Raw genomic sequence first — 23,668 nt, forward strand, 5'->3', positions numbered from 1 at the left:
ATACATTTTAATAAATGGTTTATAATATATATATTTATTTAATTTAGTATTTTTGATAGTTCTACATCTGGCTATTCACTAATAATAATTCTGTATTATTCACTAATATTTTGACAAGCATGCAATCTACAGAATCTTTGGATTCGTTTATTGAACTATATTAAATGCTAATTGATCGCGACATATATTTCGCATATATAAATCTATATCAAAAAATACAATTTTAGCATAATTATGTTGATTTTTGTTCTGGGTGCGTTTATTGCGACGCGTTCATGTATATTATACTTTAAACTATATTTTTAGGTTTCTTATTAAATATATTATTCTAGATTTTAAGATGTACGTTATGTTTATGAGATAATGTATAATTTAGCGAATGTTAACTATCTGTTACTGTTGTCTTCCATATAGCTAACGCTTAGGTAGAAGTTGTATTTAAATAGTGCATTTCAGTATTTAATATATTATATTGCATGTCAGAAAAGGCTATGAACATCATATTATTGGATACAGACCTCGCATTAACTTGCATAGGTCGTATATCGGGTGTACTCTCGAGATGCTAAAGTATAAAGCCAAAAAAAAATTTGATTGCGAAAATACATACTTGTAAGCGAGCGGTTTTCCTCGACAGCTTAGCTTTTATAGCACGAAAACCTGACCGTCGCGAAAATGAAATAAAAGGCGGTCTAGCAATATACATGTATTAACATAAATTAATATTATAATGCAATGACAAATAGAATCAGAATTCAAAAGCAATATTAAAGAAAATTATTAAAAGATATATATCTCAGTTATTAACAAAATAATTATATTTACTACTATATTGCAATGTATAGGCAAATAATTTCGTTATATAGAAGAAATGCCTAAAATATATTAAGTATATTTGCGCTATGTTATCCTAAAAGGAGTTTATATGTGTTAGAGTGTAGTCTGTGTTTAGAGCATATTAAAATATATATTAAAACACGCAATAGGACGCGTAAAATTTTGAATCTATGGTGTTCGTGAGAACTTAGGTTATATTAATACATTATATCACATATAAAAAGTATTTAACCGTATTATTAAAAACATAAGTTCGAACTGTGGGCCTAACATTTACTATAACGATAATAATTTAAGTGTGCATCCATTTAATTTATTTAATAATCATAAGTTTATTATTAGGTGTTACTATTATTATGAAAAGTATATTTGGTGTGTATTTTTGGTTATTCAGCTTTACTTGTGTGTGTTATTATGATTAGACATTACATATTATTCATTATTAATCGCATATTCACACCATATTTGAATTATAATTCGTATTTAAATATGAATATTCGAACAATTCGTATAACACTCAGAGTCACTACGACCTAAAGTAATATTAAAAAAGTATTTTTCGAATCTTAACTTCTGTGTTCTACCTGAGACCAACGTTTCTATAAAATGTATTTTAAACTAAATCTATCCATATACTGTAGATTTTCTAACAAATTATCTGTTTTCAGAAATTTCCATTCAATGGGTTCTTCTAGGGAAGCATTTCCGGAAAAAATATACACTATTTTTGAACGAATATAAAGAATTATATATATTATACTGCATACAACTATATTATGGTCTTAATATTCAACTTTAAAAATTAATGAAACGGCGTGTTCAATGGAATTATTCTGTAGTATTTGTGTCTATTTATAAAAGTGTCAATTTCTATAATAATATATAAAAGAAAAAAATAGTGAACATTCGTAGTTGTTTATTAAAATGATATTACTATATACATTTAGAGATATTTAAAAGTATATAAGACAATATTATAAGAAGTATTACTCGTTCTTTTAAAGGATATTATAATTATTTAATTTAATGACATTATTTTATGAAAAAATATTTACATATTTAAAAATATTATTACGTATTATTGAGTGAGAAATGAATATATCATTTTGAATGAAATCTGTTGTGTTGTAGAGTGCTGGTTCGTGAATAATATGAAATATAATATATAATTTATTCTGCATTTTAAATGTTTCTACATAATTATAAAATAATAGTAAACGCTCTGTCTGTCTCATAACTTGTTGTCTGAAATGAATGTGCTTCCAATATTTTAAAATATAGTTGTTAGTATATACATAATTTAGATTAGATTTAAATTAATATTAGTTGCATATTGTCGTGTACTTTATTATGATTATTTCAAACATATTTCGCTGAATTTTGAAATTACAATATTTAAATTACAACATAATTAATATCATTTTGATGTTGTGTGAATATCACTTGTTTTGATTCAGTGAATATGTTTTACTTATGTCGAGTATAAAATAATGTCTCTAATATTATATTAATTCTGTGTGTCATATATATTCTGTGTATTTTATAAAATACGTCACTATAGTAAAAACAGGGACATAAAGATCCTAACATACGTCCCATTGCTGGGTACAGACCTCTTTTTGTCATTCGGAGGGGGTGCGAGCCACACTCCACCACACTGTTATACTTACTGAGATTTGGCGGAAAATCCTCGGGCCAAGAAGTTAATGTCATTTGCGGCATATCTACAATAAGTCACGTCAAAAAAGGCGGTGAATCATCCTGAGACTCTACTATAGACATGAACAAGTAGAACTTTAAAAAATCACGGCTTTTAAAAACAATATACCTATCTTACAAAGAATTTGATGTAATTTAGACGATAATTATTATAGCACTATTATTTTATTATTATACAAATCCAAAAAATGTTATTAAAAATAATAAATTGATAATTATTATACAAAATATATTTAAATATTTATGTCAATTCTGTAACAATTATCAGATTGTGAGTGAAGGCAGCGATAATGAAAAATCACATATCCGAAAATAACTGGTATTTAAAATTATATTATAGTGAATATATTTTTAATTTATTGTTAATTTAAAGTTGTGTAATGTAAACTAGATAATAATTTATTTATTTCAATAAATAGTAACTAAAGTGGGCTGTTTCATTTTTTAACAAACGACAATTTATTGTTTTCTATAATTTTAATTTAATTACAGGTATTTTTTTTTCGTTTTGCCCGTTCGGGCAGGCAAAGGGAACTTAGCCCATACAGCCTAAGAGAAAACACTCGAGATTAGCCCGTTACTAGTGATGGGGGCTTCTTCCCTTGAACAATGAACAATGTACCTATGACTTATCTACTATTATATTATGTATACAAATAAACGCTGTTAGTGGCGATTTTGTGTTAGCTACACGCAAAATTAAACCCTTTGAGATGTAGTGTTAAGCGGCATGTATATTATTTATTATTTATTTATTTACTATTTACATTTCACGACTTTACAGTGCAGAAGCGCCAATGCGCCGTGAAACTTTCAATATAAACAATAATATAATTAGACATATAAAAAACTTAGTTCTAAACAATATACAAACATATTTAATTTTCACACATTATTCAGAGAGAGTGAGATGACTCGCAGAACCTGAGACACTCGCGACACACATACGTCCACTCACCTACAAACAGATCACACTCTGGTGCTGATGCAAGGAGTCTAATAAACTAGGTTATTATTTGCATTAGTTAATGATATGAGGAAAACTTGGCTCATCGGCAAAGTACACGGCGTAAGACCCGTAATATTGCCAGAGCAAATAATATTACGATAAAAAATATATGTGGATGTATTGGTGTTGCCAACAAACATACACCCATACATAAACAGCCTATCTATATACGTCCCACTGCTGGGCACAGGCCTCCCCTCAATCAACTGGAAGCGGTCCGGGGGGGCTATTAGCCGTACACACCTCCACCAACCCGCAGTGGAGCAGCGTGGTGGAGTATGCTCCATACCCCCTCCAACAAACATAACACACTTAAAATACCACCACGTTTATAACCAGTACCTTAATATCATAAAGTTTATGACCGTATACAATTTAAAAAAGATAAATACCTCTCCACTTCACTATATTAGCCATAGAGGCAGCCAATCAGCTCGCGACACCAAACACTTCAGGGCCCCGATACCGACCCCGCCGGCGTGGTCGACGATTTCTCTCATTCAGTGCTTATCGCTATCGACCCACTAGGGTCGATTAATTCTTTCAAATATTTTTCCTCTCAGACGACGCTCTCAGCCGAGGTTCGCGCCCAACTAGGCACCCTCAGGCCTGTTGTCTTAAACGTTGTACCGGGTGAGAGCCTTCAGCGCTCCCCATTTGTCCGGCCAAGTAGTTAATGCCATCTGCGGCAAATCTACAATAAGTCACTTCAAAAAAAAACTTCACTTTATGACACGCCAAGGTCAACCATACAACGATACTTTACAGCATCCGATTTTAAAATAACCACTGGCTTGAAAACTTGATTTACTTGAAAATGTGCGTATGATTTTCATTTTACATAATTCTATAACAATATTTGTACAGGTATATCCAATGCGACATTGTAACATACTTAAATGCGATTAAATATTTTATAAAACAAAGTATAGAATCAATGGATATAGTCACTGCGATCACCTACTTAACAGAGTTTCACTCAAAATTCCCTATAAATATCCTCGATATAAAATTAAAATCATTTTTTACACCCCTACGTCTAAAAAAAAACTTGGGTTTGCAATCACCGATGACTAGAACTTTAAACCAATACAATTTCGCCAATGGTCGCTCTGAAAACCTTGATGTGTTCCATGACACTCATTCAAGTTTTGTGAGAAATGTCCTGAAAATTCTAAACTATCCGGTAAGTAATAAGTAAATTCATATTTCATTATTTTATTCTAATGGCAGAGACTTATATAAAAAAAGTTAAAGTTTTTAAAACTATAACTCGACTACGGAAAAATAGCGACAAGAACTTTTTCTCTGACATTCTTCCAAATGTCAAAAAAAAAAATCATATTTACCATAATTCATGCGATATCGCATCGCATAATATAAAAAAAAAAAACAAAATTACATCACACATTTCACATAGACATACTAATATCCAACATAGGTATCCGATAATGGCATAAGCAAATATACTGACACATAAGAAACGGAAAGTTGCAAAAAAACTCAAGTTTATGCCTAGTTAGTGAGGTCACATTGTTGCTATGTCTAAATGATTGTTTCTACATTAGCTAATATTGCTGTGCAACTTATTAGGGTCATAGCGTGATGGATTTATGTAAGTTTTGTTTGTGTAGATGCATATGTCGTGGCCAGATCTTTTTTTTAAATTAAGATGGGTTTGCTCTTGACTTCGTTCTTCCACGAGGAAAAGAAGAGACGGTGGAAGGAGCCTACCCAGAAATTGCCTATTCACCTATGATTTAAAGAACCCCAGGTTATAAGACACAGGAAACACCGACGCCGGCAGCCCATTCCATTCCTTAGCTGTTCTTCTTAAAATTCTACGATCTTAAAATTGATCCTTTCATATCACCAACTTATGTTGACCATATACTTAGTTGAAAAGTCGACGTTTCTACACACGGGAGCGTGTCAAGCCAAGTTCAGCAAGTAACAGAACTGGCGAGCAGCACTGTGTGTAATATTACACGAACCATTTGGAACCACTTTTGACCCCCTCATAATTCAAAAACTATTTCATATACACGCGTCAAATATGGCTAATATATTGAGACTTGCGAGATACATATGTGTTTTAAACTTCATTAATAACTTCAGCCTAGTCGGACTTTAGGCTACAATATATAATAAATGTCAAGGAGAGAGTTTGGGTAGGAAAGGAAGGTGTGTAAAGTTCGTTTTTTTTAGGTTTTTGTTTGTATCTTCTGGCATCATCTCCCTAGCATTATCCCGTTTTTCACAGGGTCCGCTTATCGAACCTGAAGATTTGACAGGTTACCTTCCAACGCGCGAAGGGAAAACCAGCCCAATACAGGTTAGGTCACATACCTCCGAAAATGCATTTCTCGGGAATGTGGGTTTCCTCACCATGTTTTCCTTCACCGCTAAGCACGTGATAATCATTTATGATCCAAATATGAATTCCAAAATAAATTCGACAACCATTGGTTTAGACCTATGCTGGATTCGAACCTGCGACCTTAAAGGGAGAGGCAAGCCTTCTACCAAGTTACGTGGTAGCCCAGACCACGGCCAAAAGGTTTTTGTTTGTATCTTAACTATAATTATTTTTCCATCGTCGGGTGAACCGGTATGTGGCAATGTAAATCAACTTTTATTGATACAAATTACAAGCTAACAGTTATGAGAATTGCACAATTGTAAAGGCGTATTGATTTATGGTTAGTGATGGGCAGGGAAAGAAAAAATTGGGTGGGAAAGAAAAAATATCGGGAAAATATGGGAAAATAAAATAAACACCCGAAAAATTCCCGAATCATGGGAAAATATTTTTTATTTAATTGTTTTTAATCTTATTATTATTTGTATGTCGTTTCCATGTCTCGGGTCGGGTCTGTCATGGAGTCCCGGACTTTTGGAAGGCGTGCGTGGGGCCGAAGCCAACACGTAGAGGCCCCTTAAGACAATTTACTCTAAATGTGTTGTGACACCAACCGGCGATTATCCCTGTATGCACTATGGGAGTGCACCCAAAGACAATCCCTGGTTCGTGTAGGACTATTGCAGATTATGGGAACAAAAGGAACGGGGCTATTGGGTTGGGGGTTAGTGAACCTATATACTGGGGCTATGGGGGACTATGGCGCCTGCTCGACCAATGTTAATAACAGAGATACATTGGGCAGGCGGTGACTCGTCACTCACTGGTTGGGCCACCTATCTAGCCGACGCGACTGGACGGCAAGGCAGCAACAAGGTTGTGAGCATCTCAGGGTGTCAAGAGGTGTACACCGCTTTCTGCGAGGCGGTTTACCCGCCTTACCAACTCGCGACTTATGCATCTTTCACTTCCACCCTGCGAGCGTATAGCTCTAACGCCCCACTCTGGCTGGCCAATGAAGTCAAGCCAGAGGTGAGAGTCCTGCGGCCCCCGCTAAGGTCCACTCCGGCCAGCCAGTACTGTCACCATCTTTGTTGCTCTTCTTTGGACTCTCTCTAGTAGTGCAATGTCCTTCCGATAGTAAAGTCTCCATATTTGAAACCCATGTTCTAACAGCGGTTTGACGTAAGTAAGTTTTGTAAAGCCTAAGAAACAATTCCGTATCTATATGATAAAAAGCTTTTCTAATTATGTATAAGAGGGAGTTATCCTTCTTAGTGATTCCAATAATGTGTTCGTCCCACTTTAGATTATGTGTTACCGTTATGCCAAGGTCTTTTTGTTTTTTAACACACTCGAGAGGTTTTGAGTCAATGGTGTAACTCAACGTGGGGTGGTTACTGCCAACATGCAACACAGTGCATTTGTCTACGTTTAATGTGATTAGCCAATCTCGGGTCCAAGCAATTACTCTATCAAGATCATCTTGGATTATATTATGGCTAATAAGTGGATTCCCTGTTATTTTCGTGTCATCTGCAAAGAGTGATATATCAGACATGATACCATGTTTAAGATCTGTAAGGTAGATACTTAATAAAATAGGTCCTAATACCGATCCCTGCGGCACACCGCTGAGGACTTTTCTGGGAACAGAGTATGATTCTCCGATGCGCACAGAGAATGTGCGATTTGACAGGAAGTCTTCAATCCACTTCACGACATTGCCTCTGATTCCAAAGGGCTCTAATTTAGCAATCAATGGTGTGACAGGAACTCGATCAAAAGCTTTTTCATAGTTCAAGTAAATAATATCTGTAGGTATTCGTGCCTCCCAATTTCTTGCACAAAACCATGTTGCTCCTCGATGATGACATTCTCTCGTGCCAAAAGCATCCTATATATCCTATAATATGTAGATATCTTTGCATGAAATTATTAAAATCGAACATTCCATTCAAAATATATTTCCAATTAGATCATCGGCTTTCCATACTTTGGCCGGCCCAAATTTGAAAGTGCCGGTCAGAGAAAAAAAATGTGTCCAACCTTTCGAGTAGATTGTTCTGAACATTTTTTACTATGACACCAGACGTGTATGACCATTAGTTTGGCTTTAATTGGATTTTAAAATTCTTGATTTCTCATTTATTTTGTATGAAAATAAAGTGCTTTGGGTAAAAAATGCGGTACGGCGGATTACAAAGGACCTTTAGAACATTTAATAATCTGGCGCAAAACATTTTTGACCGTTATCTTGACTTTTTATTCGTGTCTCTTTCCGTTTTGGTTTAAATGGGAAAAATGTCAGCCAGCGAAACAAAATAAGTCAAATCTTTTGGTAAACGACTTGAACGACGTATTTTTACTATACTACCAAATGTCGACTTTGGCTTTTATTGGACTTTTTAAAAAAACTTTTTTTATACATTTTAACAATGACAACAAGCAGAGCTTTCCCAATGACTAGTTATTAGTGAGATAAATACTTTGTGTTTTTGTTTTGTATGTTGTTAGGTGAACTTCTATATTAATACTATCTGATTTTAGATATGACGTTGGCTGTAGTTTTTGCATTCGACTCAACGTTACGGCCTAAGTTTAGGTTGAATTATGGTATTGATTCACCTTGACTGTAAATGGTTACCACCCTCCAAAGATAAGCTTGCCATCTAGTGACGAAACTCGTATATTGGCATGACGTCTGAAGTATCTGTTAGGGAAAACAGGAGTCGGGTAGTTGTACTTTGCAAATATGCCTATCACAATGTCCTGGTGCTACTCGGCCGATAACATAGTAGGTACCTCTATCACCCCACTGTTTATTCCTTGTATACACTTTTCTTTAAAAAAAAATAGTTTCTTAAGCGTGTATCACCATCAGGTAAGGTAGTGGTCAAACGCAAACCTACTTTTCAAAAGACGACCACCATATTACGCCTTTAGCAAGATAGTTACATTATCACTAGATAAAACTTTTTTTGATTTTTGGAAAATCGAATTAAGTTCAAAATATTGGTCATAGTCGTTTAATGCCATAGTAATAAACATTCTGACGATCTTTTAAATAACGCGCCTGTTATATTTTATTTTTATACAAAATGAATCAAAAATCAAGTTTTTTTTTAAATCCAACAAAAGCCAAACTAATTAATGGTCATACACGTTTTTGTCATAGTGAATAATGTTTACAGGTATCTTCTCGATAGCTTTGACATGTGTTTTTTGCTGACCGGCACTTTTCACACAGAAACTATAACGTAAAGTCCAACAAAAGTCAAAATAATGGTCATAGACGTTTGGTGCCCTAATAATAAATGGTAAAATGGATAAGTTCTAACGGGATATACAAATATTGTTTCATGGCCGGCACTTCACATTTACACCAAAAATGTATGAAAATTCAGTTTTTTTTAATTCGAATAAAACCGAAAATATTGACCCTACAGCTTTGGTGCCATAGTAATAAATGCTCAGACGGATAAGTTCTAAGGATATATACCATTATTGTTACTTGGCCGGCACTTTACATTTTCACCTAAAATGTATGAAAAATACAGTTTTTTAAAATCGAATAAAACCGAAGATATTGACCCTACAGCTTTGGTGCCATAGTAATAAATGCTCATATGGATAAGATCTAACGGAATATAGCAAAATTATTTTTTGGCCGGCACTTTGACTTCTGGGCCGAAATCCGATGATCTCCTTTAAGTATTTTAACAGTTCATACGACACTACGACAGAAGATAAATTGGGCATAAGTAGGCATACATTATATTTAAATGGTCTTTGTTGGAAATCCTTACTTTTAATACAAATATATGCGATAAAAAATATTTTCCCTTGAAATGGGAATTTTTCGGGTTTTTTCCCTCAGAATTGGGAAAATTCCCAAAACGCGGGAATTTTCCGGGTAAGAACCCAACACTATTTATGGTGCATCGTTGCATCGATGTGAGGTCAGTCTACCAGAATACCACTTAAAATGGTAAATATAATTACATAATTTATCCCGCTGTCTTCTATACCTCTTCTAGAGTGATGATTCGGTGTGGTGAATGCATGTTTTGGTACATAACTATCCTTTAAATGTATCTATGTCTTCTTTCCTTAGATTTTTTGTTGGCAAAGATATATTCTGTTATTATTTATTTATTTATAAAGGTACATACAACATTGCAGTGTAACCCAATGCGCTGTATGACAAAAAAAAAACAATCTAAAAACTAAATCTGTTATTCAATATTCATTTGATATTATGATGGCCACAGTCTTCGCAAAATTGACTCGTGACGAGTTTTGGTTACAATTATTTTCCTCTCTTTAGCAATGTTAATTTGCTAACATTGTTTATCGTAGGAAGTAAGTATCAAAAACAATATAGATTGCGCTGTACATATTTTCCTTCGTTTAACATTCTAATTTCATGGATAACAGACATAATGCATCTTTTATTATCTTTGTTTTTGGGTACGGCTTTTTGGCGGGAAACGGGAACGGGACTGTTGGTTTCTTCATTGAATAATCTAAATAATTAATACGAAGTGGTGTTTTGTGGTTAATGAACGCATTAAGTTAGTCGGAAGACATTCGCGAGTGTTATTATATCGGAGTATTCAATGAACAAAGTGTATCTGCCTATGTTCACTTCGTGCCAGGAAGCCGCTTCACGACTCGAAAGTTTATGCGGACTTTTGAGTTAATTCGTTTGGGGTTCGGAGTAGGAGTCTACTCCGAGGGTGGGGGCTTAGGTTTCATCATCATCACCTTTCATCATTTCATCAATCATCTAGAAAAAAAATACGTAAGACATGACTGTATGGGCATAGTTCCCTTTGCCTTACCCTTCGGGGAAAATAAAAAAAAAAAAGAAATGTTTTTGGGTACAAATGATGAATCCTTTTTTTTCCACCCAGGCACAATTACATCTTGCACCCATTATTATTCTGATCATAATAAAGATATACGCAGCAACGTAATTCTGTACATTATATGATCCAAATATTAAGCAACAATTATTGTTATAATTAAAACACATAATAATGGGTTCTTACCCACCGTCCTGGAAACAACAAAAATAAACAATGAATGAAAAAGAAAAAAAATAGACTATAAATACCATAAAAAACATAAAAAAATACAATTACAACATTAAAAAGTAAACTAACTTACACAAAAATAATAATAGAAAAAACAAAATAGTAAATCATTAATATATCTTCTCGCAAAATGAAAAACACTCTCTCAAAGAGGATAAGGTCGACTTTTGCATTGTTAATTTGAAAAATTCTTATGACGCGGCGATACGGTTCAGCACGCTAGATCACATTGTTCTGATAAAAATTATATAACTCAGTGAAACGTGGGTAAAGACTTCATCGATTTGTCCGGTAACGGATAGGAACTTAGATGGCGTACGTGTAGAGGGTTCAGTTTAAAACGAAAATAAAGTAGCTAAGCTGGACCTAAATTAGTAGCTTAGCAGCTTAGCATTAAACATTAAACTGTGTCCTACACCATAATGCCATCTGCGGCAGACCTACAATAAGTCACGTCAAAAAAAAGAAAAAAGGAAGGCACGTTAGGTGGTCCCGGTTACAACTTACTGATGTAAGTACGTAGTCGTTACATGAGCCATGTCAGGGGCCTTTGGCGGCTCAATAATAACCCTGACACCAGGGTTGATGAGGTTGGTAAAGCACCTCACAACCCACACGATAGTAGAAGAATAACTCATATACATGTATACATATTTATACATACTTAGCCGCCATGAATCCGCCTCAAAAGATGAAATCATTCAATACCTTATCTGTATTAACTTTACGACCATATTATTCAATAACGTTAAACCAAAAGGATTACAAAAGCTAACCATATACGACTCTCGAGTCGACCTTTGATACGAAGATTTGTTTCGCTAATTAATTTTATTTCCATTTAGCATCTTACACAACTGACTCGATATAATTTTTGAATTTGTCAGAAAGTAAATTTAAAGCTCACGTGAAGCTTACTTTATGTAAAAAAAAGCTTAGATTAGATTAGATTCATTTATTTCACATTTAATTATACAACACATTTTAGAAACAATCTTCTTCTATCGTGTGGGTTGTGAGGTGAATTACCACCCTCATCAACCCTAGTGTCAGGGTTACTATTGAGCCGCCAAAGGCCCCTGACATGACTCATGTAACGACTACGTACTTACATCAGTAAGTAGTAACCGGGACCAACGGCTTAACTTGCCGTCCGAAGCACGGATCGTCTTACTTTCGGACAATCAGGTGATCAGCCTGTAATGTCCTAACCAAACTAGGGACTATAAATAATTTGTTTATTTAATTAGAGTTGTAAATGTTACAAGTAATACGGTGTTGGTACATTTGTACAAATTATTTGTTGAACTCTAATTATCCACATACTTACATGTAGGAAAGTGAGAATACTATGGAAGGATAATGAATGGGAATTTGATTGTTTATGGTATAAATGGAGGATAGTCGATGAATGGGACGTAAGGCAGTTTTAAAAAGTAAGATAGGCAAGTCTATGGTGTTGGTCAGGGTTAAAGGATAAGGGAAGAAGTTTTTTTGTTTTGTTAAAATTAATTAAAATAGAAGAAGTAAAAATATTAAAATATCCCGTTTTATTTCTATATCCCACATACATATAAGAGACCACATAAAGAGAAAGGGCTCTGTATACACTTTGGTACCATGTCACATTAACTTTTTTGACAAATTGAACTGTAAGTCTCACTAAATGTCAAATATGTTAGTGCGACAGAGTCCTAAAGTGGGTACATTATATTGCTCATGACTGTACAGCTATTTTTTTTTGGAAATGTAGTCTAGAAAATCCTACCTGGTTTTATCTGCTTCCTTTTAAGGCGACGTTATGCTATTTTGTATTCAGTCTCCGTTTCACTTCGACCTTGTCTGATGAAAATAAAATTTAATGGAATCCTACATACAATTAGCATAAGTTGGTAACTGAATTAGTGATGTTCCTATCGTATTTTTGTAAGTAGAAGTATCTATTCTTCATTTTCATATTTTTAATGTGCCTCTCACAAAAAAAAAAAAACAGAAAACAAATGTCAAATAGTATCATCACAGCAGTATTCCGTTTTTCACACGGCCCGCTTACCTAACCTGATTTTGACAGGTCCAGGTTTTTACAGAAGCGACTGCTTGTCTGACCTTCCAACCCGCGAAGGGAAATCCAGCCCGATACAGGTTAGGTCACACACCTCCGAAAATGCATTTCTCGGGAAAGTGGGTTTCCTCGCGACGTTTTCCTTCACCGCTGAACACGTGATAAACATTGATCTAAACATGAATTCGAAAACAAATTCGTTTAGGCCTGTGCTAGATTTGAACTTGGGATTTCAAAGTGAGAGGCAAGCGTTCTACCAACTCGGGATCCCGATATCGGGATCCCGCGTGATTGGGATTACAGTCAGCTCAGCTCGAACTCTCTTGGTAAGGATGAGATTTTTGTACAATAAAGTGTTCCTATTTGGTGGTCCTTTTTGTAAGTGACGTCAAAAAAGCTGCATTTTAAAACAGCACCAAAATCCCACATTCAACGTCGTGGTACTTTAATATGTTTAGTCACATCACTACCTTATTCAATGCATAATTATCATGTAGCTTCGCACGTGGCATCGCATATAAATCTTATTTTAAAAATAATTTTAGTAACAATGTAGTCTCTTCTTCTATCGTGTGGGTTGTGAGGTAGTTTACCAACCTTATCAACCCTGGTGTCAGGGTTACTATTGAGCTGCCAAAGGCCCCTCACATGGCTCGTGTAACGACTACTAACTTACATCAGTAAGTAGTAACCGGGACCAATAGCTTAACGTGCCTTCCGATTTCCGAAGCCCGGATGATCTTTCTTTCGGACGATCAGGTGGTCAGCCTGTAATGTCCAAAATAAACTAGGGATCACAAAGGTTTTTTTGTGATATGTCCCCACCGGAATTTAAACATGAGACATCCGGATCGTGAGCCCAATGCGCAAACCACTGGACCACAGTTGGCCGTTAAACTGTGCTCTGTCTAAATATGTCACCTACAGTGATGTTCGTTCTCGGGAATGTTCCCACTTTGGGAAGATGGCATTAACTAAAAAGGCGCAAAATGTATTTAAACAGACCTCTATTGCCTTACCTTTAGGCTGGTCAAATCGGAGTACAAGAAAGAACAATTTGAAAAAGAAAAGCAGCCAATGTCCTTACTCATCATCATTATCACCAGCCCATTAACGTCCCCACTGCTGGGGCACGGGCCTTCCCTATGGATAGGAAGATCGGGCCTTAAACCACCACGCGGGCCCAGTGCTTATTGGTGGTTAGTAACGACTGCTAATGCAGCCGAGACCAACGGCCTAACGTGCCTTCTGAAGCACGAAGAAGCTCGAGATGAAATCTTTTTTTTCTGTGGTCACCCATCCTATGACCGGGCTTTGCGAAAGTTGCTTAACTTCACCAGAACTTTTAAAGAATACAACTCTTTTTGTAACAAAATCTTAGATCTTGATGTGTTCCATGATCCGCTGAATATATATATGAGAAAAATTTTAGATTATTTAAAGCTCAACAGATATTAATTACTTACTTATATTTTACTTTTTTTACTTATACTTATATCTTTCTAATTTGTAATTTTTAAGTTTGTTGTGTAATTTAAATTTTACTTTATTTTTAAATACTTAAGTACCCTTAATTGTATAAGTTATGTACGCCGTAATTGTCATATATATTAGTCACAATACCGTAACCTTATATGTAAAATGTTTTAATATATGTGATGTGGTTGTACTTTATAAATAAATAAATAAATAAACTTCAACAATCGCAGACCGAGCGCGTTTACCGCTGCGCCGCCGAGCTTCTCAATTATTCTTCGTGTCCTTACTACTAAAGAGTTTTTACAACGGGAACATTCTCGGGAAAAGAAATCGGCATATCACTGGTCACCTAACATAGAAAGAGATTCTAGAAAGCGCAAAGTAAATAAACAGTCAGTCGATAAGATGTGACGAAACGTTTGCATAAACAATAACTTATCGCAAACTTATCTATCTACCTTAGTCTCGCTTCAACTGGGAAGTAGACACGACAACAATACACGCTTGTGGTGCCTATCGGGGTGGGCTGAACCCTGCGTGAGAGCCCTCAGCTATATGCGGCAGATCTACAATAAGTTACGTCAAAAAACGTCTGAGAGATTTAATCAACCTCAATGGGTCGATAGCCATAAGCACTTCTTCTATCATGTTGGTTGTGAGGTGGTTTACCAACCCCATGAACTCTGGTGGCAGGGTTACTATTGGGCCACCAAAGGCCCCTGACATGGCTCATGTAACGACTACTTAACTTACTTACATCAGCTTAACGTGCCTTCCGAAGCACGGATAATTTTATTTTACTGTGATCAGCCTGTAATGTCCTAACCAAACTAGGGATTACAATGTGATTTTTGTTATATGCCCCCACCGGGATTTGAAACCAAGACCTCCGGATCGTGAGCCCAACGCTCAAACCACTGGACCACAGAGGCCGCCATAAGAACTGAATGAGTGTAATCGTCAACCACGCCGGCGGGGACTATACCGGGGTTCATACCCCGAAGAAGAAGAAGGGGTTCGGAGACCACAAGTTTCTAGAAAGATAAGAAGTAACGCAAATAATTATAGGTAGTGGCACATTCACCTTAACTTGACGATAGTACATAACATAGAGTTGATATTACCTACAGTTTACAGTCTAACCTGGCTTTTTTAAATTGCAGTAACTAGCTTTCTGTTAGGTCAACAGATGGAAGCATTCTATAGTATATCAATCGTCATCATTAATTTAAGAGCCACGCTCTTGTCTGTGAAGCATTCTCCATTCTTGTCTACCAAAGGCCAATTATTTGACTTCGTTATAACGCGATAGGACACGACGTTCGCCTTCCCTTTCGTTCTAGCTTCCCTTCTATGGTGATTTTAATAAATTCGTCGTGTCCTATTAAGTGTTTAATCATCTTTTGTCCTCAATAACTCTTAATTTTTGTCGCCTTTCCCTTCAATCGATCAATCATACTTTACTTCTTAAATATATCTTAAAGTGCAGTTATTGCTAAACAGCAATTATCATTATTTATGTTATAATTTAAATATTCCAACAGATAAATTATTATTACAGGGGGATTCAAAAGGCCACATTAAAGCGATTCATCTAACAAAGCAATATTGCAATTTTACATTTGCACATTTAAAAGCTACGCACACAAATGTTAAATATTTTTATTTACAGTATTACCAAAAAAAATGTAAAGTGTAATTAAAATATAATAGTTACAATGTTAAAAAAATATAAAATAATAATGTCAAAAAATAACAATAAATAAAAATAATAATTCAAATAGCAGTATTGTTTTTTTAGATGAATTGCTTGTGGCCTTTTTGACCCCTCTGTTTGTACTAATTACGCTTGTGGATTTTACGATTAAATCCAATAAATGTTTACAAACGATACAGTTGATAAGATGGGTAATTACTTACTTACGTATTCTGGTTATTTTAGGATCTGTGATTCATTCAATAAAGCGGTGAAAAGTTATTCAAAATCAAATTGGTGCTAATTCCAGTACAAACCATTTAATTTTATTTTAAGTTATACCTGTCATTTTCTTAACCGCCGAAAAAGAGAGAGACGGGTAACACACGTCAATTTTAGACACAAATATTTAAAACAACCTTCCAAAAATGTTACACTGGCCAATAACCCTACAGAATTAAGTTAACAGCACACGTCAAACGGCTTGCATATCAGCGAGATACATATTTGATTCGCCCGGAATATTCATTTAATTTAAAATTAACAGTTGTCATTCATACTTATGTTGCTTTCCTTTTCGGCGGATAAGAAAATGACAGGTATTATAACTTAAAATAAAATTAGGAGGTGTCTGCAGGAATCGGGACCATTATACGTATATTTTTTTTTGCTCATAAATGCTGCAATGGTGCAATATTACTTTTTAAAATAATGTAAATACAATAAAATTAAATGATTAGTAATTTTAAATACTTACATAAGAATATTTTATGATACTTCAATATTAAATTCTATTTCGGTAATTTAAGAACTCTGTCGTACTGTAGAAACAATTCAATATGGTATTTGACCGTGTCAAAGATAAATTATAAAATGCTAATCTAGAAATAGAAGTCAGTCTAAGACGATCAAAAATTAATCTCATTGTACTTTTAGACTTATTTTCAAATTCTATTTAACACTTTCAAGGACAGAACGTCTAATGACGTTCCGATTCCAAGGTGTCATACTATCTATTATGAACCATCAGTTACCTATGGTCTCTGCCCGTGAAAGGGTTAAGTATAAATTAAGTAACAACGAGCACGACGTTTGACCGCTTTTATTGATGACGTCACAGGACAGTGTTGCCATACAAACTCCAAAGAAAAACTTTCGTTTTGACGTTTCATAAAGAGTTTCTCATTTGACTAGGTAAAAAAGTAATGAATTATAACGCAATTGGTTTTTGTGGTATTTAATTACACACACAGGAAATACAAAAATACAAAACAAAAAGAGAAAGAGTACCATAGGCGGCCTTATTGCCAAGTAGAAATCTTTTCCAGACAACCTTTGGGTATAGGAAATATTGGATTATTGTTAGCATGTACCAACTACAGAACCGGACAAAATAAATGCCGCGCAGGACACCCCCTCTGGGTTGATTTACTCGACAAAGATATAATCACGACTCGCATTTCGAAACAAGCGTTTTGACAGCTGAAAAAAGTGCACCAAAACTGAAAAAATTATGCCGCATAGTTGGAATTGTCCTGAGGCGTTCACTCCAGACTTTGGAGGGAGGAGGGGTTAGATTAGCTAACGGACAGACGCGACAGGTTTGGGTTTGTACCTACGAATCCTTGAAATCACTGTAGTCCTGTGCTTGCCTCTAACGGGGAGCGCCTCAGTTCTCGCTAACATATATTTATTTATTTATAAAGAACAGCCACATCACATTAAAATACAGAACGATTATCGTGTGATTTGTGAGGTGGAACACCAACTTCATTAACCCTGGCGTCAGGGTTATTATTGAGCCGCCAAAGGCCCCTGACATGGCTCATGTAACGATTACTCACTTATATATCAGTAAAAAATAGTAACCGGGACCAACGGCTTAACGTGCCTTCCGAAGCACGGATCGTCTTACTTTCGGACAATCATTTGATCAGCCTGTAATGTCCTAACCAAACTAGGGATGAAGTGATTTTTTGTGATATGTCCCCACCGGGATTCGAACTCGGGGCCTCCGGATTGTGACCCCAACGCTCAACCACTGGACCACAGAGGTCATTAAGACCTGAAGAAGAAGAAGAATGTAAACCTTATGATTGTCTGGAAGAAATCGCTTTAAGCGATAAGGCCGCCATTTGTCATGTAACTAGTTAAGAGTCTTTTTGTAATTATTTATTTTTATTTTGGTGCAATAAAGTATATATGTATGTATGTAAGGTGATACGTTTTACCACCTATCATGTTGGTCTAACAGAAAGTTCGGTGAAACGTAAAAAGGTACTTAGTTCATCTTACAATGGATTTTATTGGATTTAGTTTTATTTGGATTTATTATGGATTTATTTTTATTATTACCACCAGTTTTATTTTCATTTTCATACGACTCAAAACGCTTTATCAACATTTTTATATTCTACCTACATTGAGGTAAACATTTCAATGAACTGTCGCCGCTACCGCATAATCTTTGATAAGACAGAGACAGTGCAGTGCGAACGCGATCGAAATAGATCGTCGAGCGCACGCGCAACGCATGGACTCCTCTGCCGCGCGCTTCAAAAAGGATCCATGGATCATTGATTTAAACTCCTTTTAAACTTCTTTTAACGTGAAATGGGTGTTTTAAACTCATAAGTGTTTTGTGATTTTTTATTTTGATTTTGTGGAAGTTTAATTTAAGTGTGACAATGTTGTGGTGTGTTTTGTGCATACTTGGAGTTACGTCCTTGGGTTCCCGAGTGCATGGTAAGTTTAAGGAGGGTTTTGTTTGATACCTATTTTTTTACTAGTAAATATTAATTAGATTTTTCAAATGTAATATATTTTTTAATTGTCATCTTCAGGTATTTAGAGTTCTACTAAGAAATAAATATAACGGGGTGTTAAATAATATTTTACCTACGTTATTTTTTTTATTTACTTTGTTTGTAATACTCTCTCTCTACACACACACACACACACACACCTAGAACTTTTATTTTTTGTTTATTTTGATACAATTAGTTATAATTTTTAATAATTATAATAAAATACTTTATTGCACACAAATTTTCAAGACATTTACAGGATAAACTTATTCTAAGGTGGGCAAATGCGGCCTTATCGCTAGGAGCAATCTCTTCCAGACAACCTTCGGCAGAGGATATGTGTGTAGTGTAATTTTTCATAGTGCTCTGTACTATATCCGCGTGTCCATTTTGTAAATCCTAACATACAAGGGACAAGGGGAAAGGGCAAGTCACAGGGACTATAACCTGGAACCTGACAGAGGGCAGCAGTAACTGTCAGTACTATTCAGAGGCGGAGGACTGGAGTCCTAGTATGGCTTTGTAATAGACTACTCTGGGCGCCATCCCACTTGCGTCAGAGTACTGCGGGCCGGAAGGCAAGAGGGAAACCACTGCCCTATTTTTCCCTGAAAAAGTAGCATGGAAAATGCTGCACCGACAAGAGCGTGGCTCTTAAATTGATGATGATGAACGTACGAAATCGTAATCCGGCCTTTGCGGTATAAGCTGAGCTTAGTGCAGGGACCGCCGCATATCTAGAGTAATTGGTCATATTATACTTGTCTGAATTATTATTTATTTTTTCTTATGGAAAGATATTTTTTTAACAAATTAATTAATTTATAGAAAAAAATACGAAAAAGTTGCTTCGTCAAAATTGTAATTAAAATCAGTCAATGAAATCCACACAAGCTTCGTCAAACCACATTTTATTTATTTATTTATTTTTTTATATAAAAACAATGTTATTATAAATGACCGTAATCCTGGAGGCGGAGGCCTGGCTCCAGCCATTTAATGTTCATGTTGTAAACCACTATGAATAAGAATAAATTCATGTTATTTGTAGAAGAAATAAATTCTTTACTTACTTACTTAAATAAGTATTTTATAATTAATTACTTAAGTAATGAAACTACTATTTAAGTAGTAGTTAAGGCCGCCTATTGTACTACTTATTTAATTATAATAATGCGTTTTAACCATATATACTTTTATATTTTTACTATCAATGCGTGATTCCAGCTGATTCCAGTACAGTCATGAGCAATATAATGTACCCACTTTACGTCTCTGTCGCACTAACATATTTGACATTTAGTGAGACTTACAGTTCAATTTGTCAAAAAAGTTAATGTGACATTACCATGTCATGTCATGTCAAAGTGTATACATATTTGCTTCGATCCTGACACTCTTCTCTTGCTTCCTCCACATTCATCAATCGCTTCATTCACGCACGTCGGTTCAGAGTAGATCGTATTAAACCTTTTCTAAGGACATGTCCAATTTGTATAACTACCATTGTTGTAATCAATGCGCTGCCTACCCCTATAGGACAATGCGCGAGTTGTGTCAATTTGTCTGTTTTAGCGATAATAATTTTATATGTTTAAGTCGAGAACAAACACCCATTAAGTACTTAGTTAATGCCTCATCCCACGCATGCGTACTAGTCAGTGATGTGCCGTTTCTGGGAATTTTCCCATTTTGGAAATGTTCCCGGCAGTAAAAATACCCAAAATTTATTCTAGCTCATTTTAGCTTTGTTACTATTGCAAAGGTGGGCGCAGGAAAAGAAAACAACTTGCTCGTTTAACGAATTATTTTAAAGTGAAAGAAAAATACAGTGTGACTGATGGAATGAATGATTGAGTTATGAACGAGTATTGAACAAGTGAATTTATGATTGAATGACAATGTTTGTTTTTAATAATATTGAGTAGGCTTGGATATTTGCAAATACCAATAGTTGCCATATTTTCTGACTTAAAGTGTAAGTGCGGCACTGTTCCCCGAACGATGGAACGTCTTACATCGTGTCCTGCGTGCACGCAGGAAGATCAGGGGGATTGAAATGGCCACATCGAAGCAATTCATCTAAGAAAGCAATATACCCCGTACCATACCGTGCCCGTTATTATGTGTTTCAATTAAGAAAGCAATATTGTTTTTTTTTTTTCTTGGTTTAAACTACAATCAGTCCTCTAGACTATAAGCAGTTTCGTTAAGTGGATAGATGACTTTTTTTTTTGACGTGACTTATTGTAGATTTGCCGCAGATGGCATTAACTACTTGGCCGGAATGGCATAAACTACTTGGCCGAAGCAATATTGCAACTTGACATTTGCGCATATAAAAGTAAGTGCGCAATGCAAACAAATGTCAAATAGCAATATTGCTTTCTTATATGAATTGCTTCGATATGGCCCGTTTAACCCCCCGATGAGCGCTGCAGATAGCGCCATACTTGTTGCCAAGTTTTGGGCCGATACTATCTAGTTTGCCATCGACACGATAAGAGTTTCTTTACAATTAACAAAAATCAATCAATCCTTCCTGACCGTATTCGGCCACAGCGACTCGACAACTAATGAGAGCGTCGTTCGTGTGCTCTCATGTGACTGACATATCCGATCTTAGCATTAAATGTAAGTACGACCGCATTCAATGCACGTCAGCACTCCTCCTATTTCTATTCTTTTGTTTCTTTCGACCACGTGGGAGTTGATGCAGAGACAGCCGTGGTTACTATATCCGAATATGCTGGGCTAAGCCTTTTTTAGGACACCTTTTCTAGTCCCCTCCCCGGATTGGGGAGAGCAGGGCCCCCCTGAAAAGGTCTGCTCTGTCATCCAGAGTGCTGCCGAATCGCACTGTTAGCCCATTGCAGCGCTGAAGCGACCACTCTCTCTGAACCGCTCGCGTGCAGACATCAGACAAAGCCTGGTTGCATCAAACCAGACCTCTCTACCTCTGTCCATCGCCGCGGAACTTTTAATAATCGGAGTCCATTATCAGAAGCCGAGCTATTTGCGCAGGAAATATTATAGTGCACGGAACAATGGTTTGACAGTGTGCGCGCGAACACAGGTGCACTCTTGCCCCTACCGCCCTGTATCCAATGGAACGGGGAGTCGCTACGATCGGAGATCGGTAGGAACGGCATCAGCATTAGCAAGGCCTCTAACGCTGCGGACCGAAAGCTAGCAAGCTAGGTTTTGTGACCGATCGGGATCATCGGTCGATCTTAACGGGAGACATCCGTAATAGGAGTAGTGAGGAAGGGGGAAAAGGATACTACTGCCACAGGAGGAAGAGGGAGGTGACAGTAGTAGCTAGAGCAGTTCGGGGTCGCATACCCGTAGCGATTCTCTATCGACCAGTACCGGACAGATATCTGGCAGAACCACCCTCCGAACGAAACAACGGGAACTTTCCCACTTCGGGAATATTCTCGGGAACGGTACACCACTGGCACTAAGTAATCGTAACATTGACATAAATTTCATATTATTCAATGTACGTAATAATTAAGTAGGTATTTAAACATTATGATAATATTCAATGACAGGTAAACAAAACCGCGAGATATGACCTAATTAGAATCTAGGACGTCGAACGTACGGTCACGAGCATTAATACGTATACACTTTAGTACCATGTCACATTAACTTTTTTGACAAATTGAACTGTAAGTCTCACTAAATGTCAAATATGTTAGTGCGACAGAGTCCTAAAGTGGGTACATTATATTGCTCATGACTGTACTACAAGCCATTGTGGCGTAGTTGGAACGCTAGACTCTCACTATGAAATCAGAAATCAGAATCATTTATTCAACATAATTATCATGGATAAACTTGTTGAAGGTCAATATAACATTTTTGAATTTACGTCATTTCGCAAGGTGTTATGGCTGAGGAGAAGAAATGACAAGAAACTGCAACAGCAACACATCTTTTAAAAACCAATGAGGGTATACATTACAAGTTATTTAATAATTAGAGGAACACATTCAATACCAGACATTTTTATCATTTAGGTACTTAATCATTAATCTTATAAGCTTTTTTACATAAAGTAAGCTTCACATGAGCTTTAAATTTATTTTTTGACAAATTTAAAATATTATCTGTATTTTATTGTAAAAACCTTTACATAACCCCCAAAAAGATGAATTTAATTTACTTACTCTAGAATTTTGAATAGCAATTTTATTTTATTTTATTATGTGAGGTCGCAGGTTCAAATCCAGCACAGTTATTTTTTGATCATAACATAAGCTTATGACTAAATCCTAACCCAGAGCCGACTGAGAAACTTTCAAGGCCACGTACAGATTTTCCTTCGTTTAACCTTCTAATTACATGGATAACAGGCATAATCTTTTATCTTTGTTTTTGGGTAAGTATAAATCTTCTTACGAGTGTTATCGCGTGGGTTGTGAGGTGGAATACCAACCTCATCAACCCTGGTGACTGAGCCGCCAAAGGCCCCTGACATGGCTCATGTCATGACTACAACATACCAACCAACGGCTTAACGTGCCTTCCGTGCATAAATGATGACCTAAATTAGTGATGAGAGGAGCCTGTAAAGTCTCTCATTG

At 35.9% G+C, this 23,668-nt stretch overlaps 1 protein-coding gene across 3 annotated transcripts in view; it reads left to right on the forward strand.

Moving 5' to 3' along the window:
• Positions 1–18,777: 18,777 nt before the first annotated feature.
• The window catches only part of LOC126377716 (fibulin-2-like), a 56,164-nt gene continuing 51,273 nt past the window's right edge, over positions 18,778–23,668 (forward strand). For all 3 annotated transcript variants that reach the window (XM_050025490.1, XM_050025492.1, XM_050025491.1), the window contains exon 1: positions 18,778–19,011. In XM_050025490.1, the coding sequence (XP_049881447.1) occupies positions 18,954–19,011 (58 nt within the window). In that variant the 5' untranslated portion in view covers positions 18,778–18,953. The remainder of the gene's footprint in view (positions 19,012–23,668) is intronic.

This window comes from Pectinophora gossypiella, chromosome 24 (genome assembly GCF_024362695.1).
Source record: "Pectinophora gossypiella chromosome 24, ilPecGoss1.1, whole genome shotgun sequence".
In the NCBI taxonomy this organism is placed as follows: domain Eukaryota; kingdom Metazoa; phylum Arthropoda; class Insecta; order Lepidoptera; family Gelechiidae; genus Pectinophora; species Pectinophora gossypiella.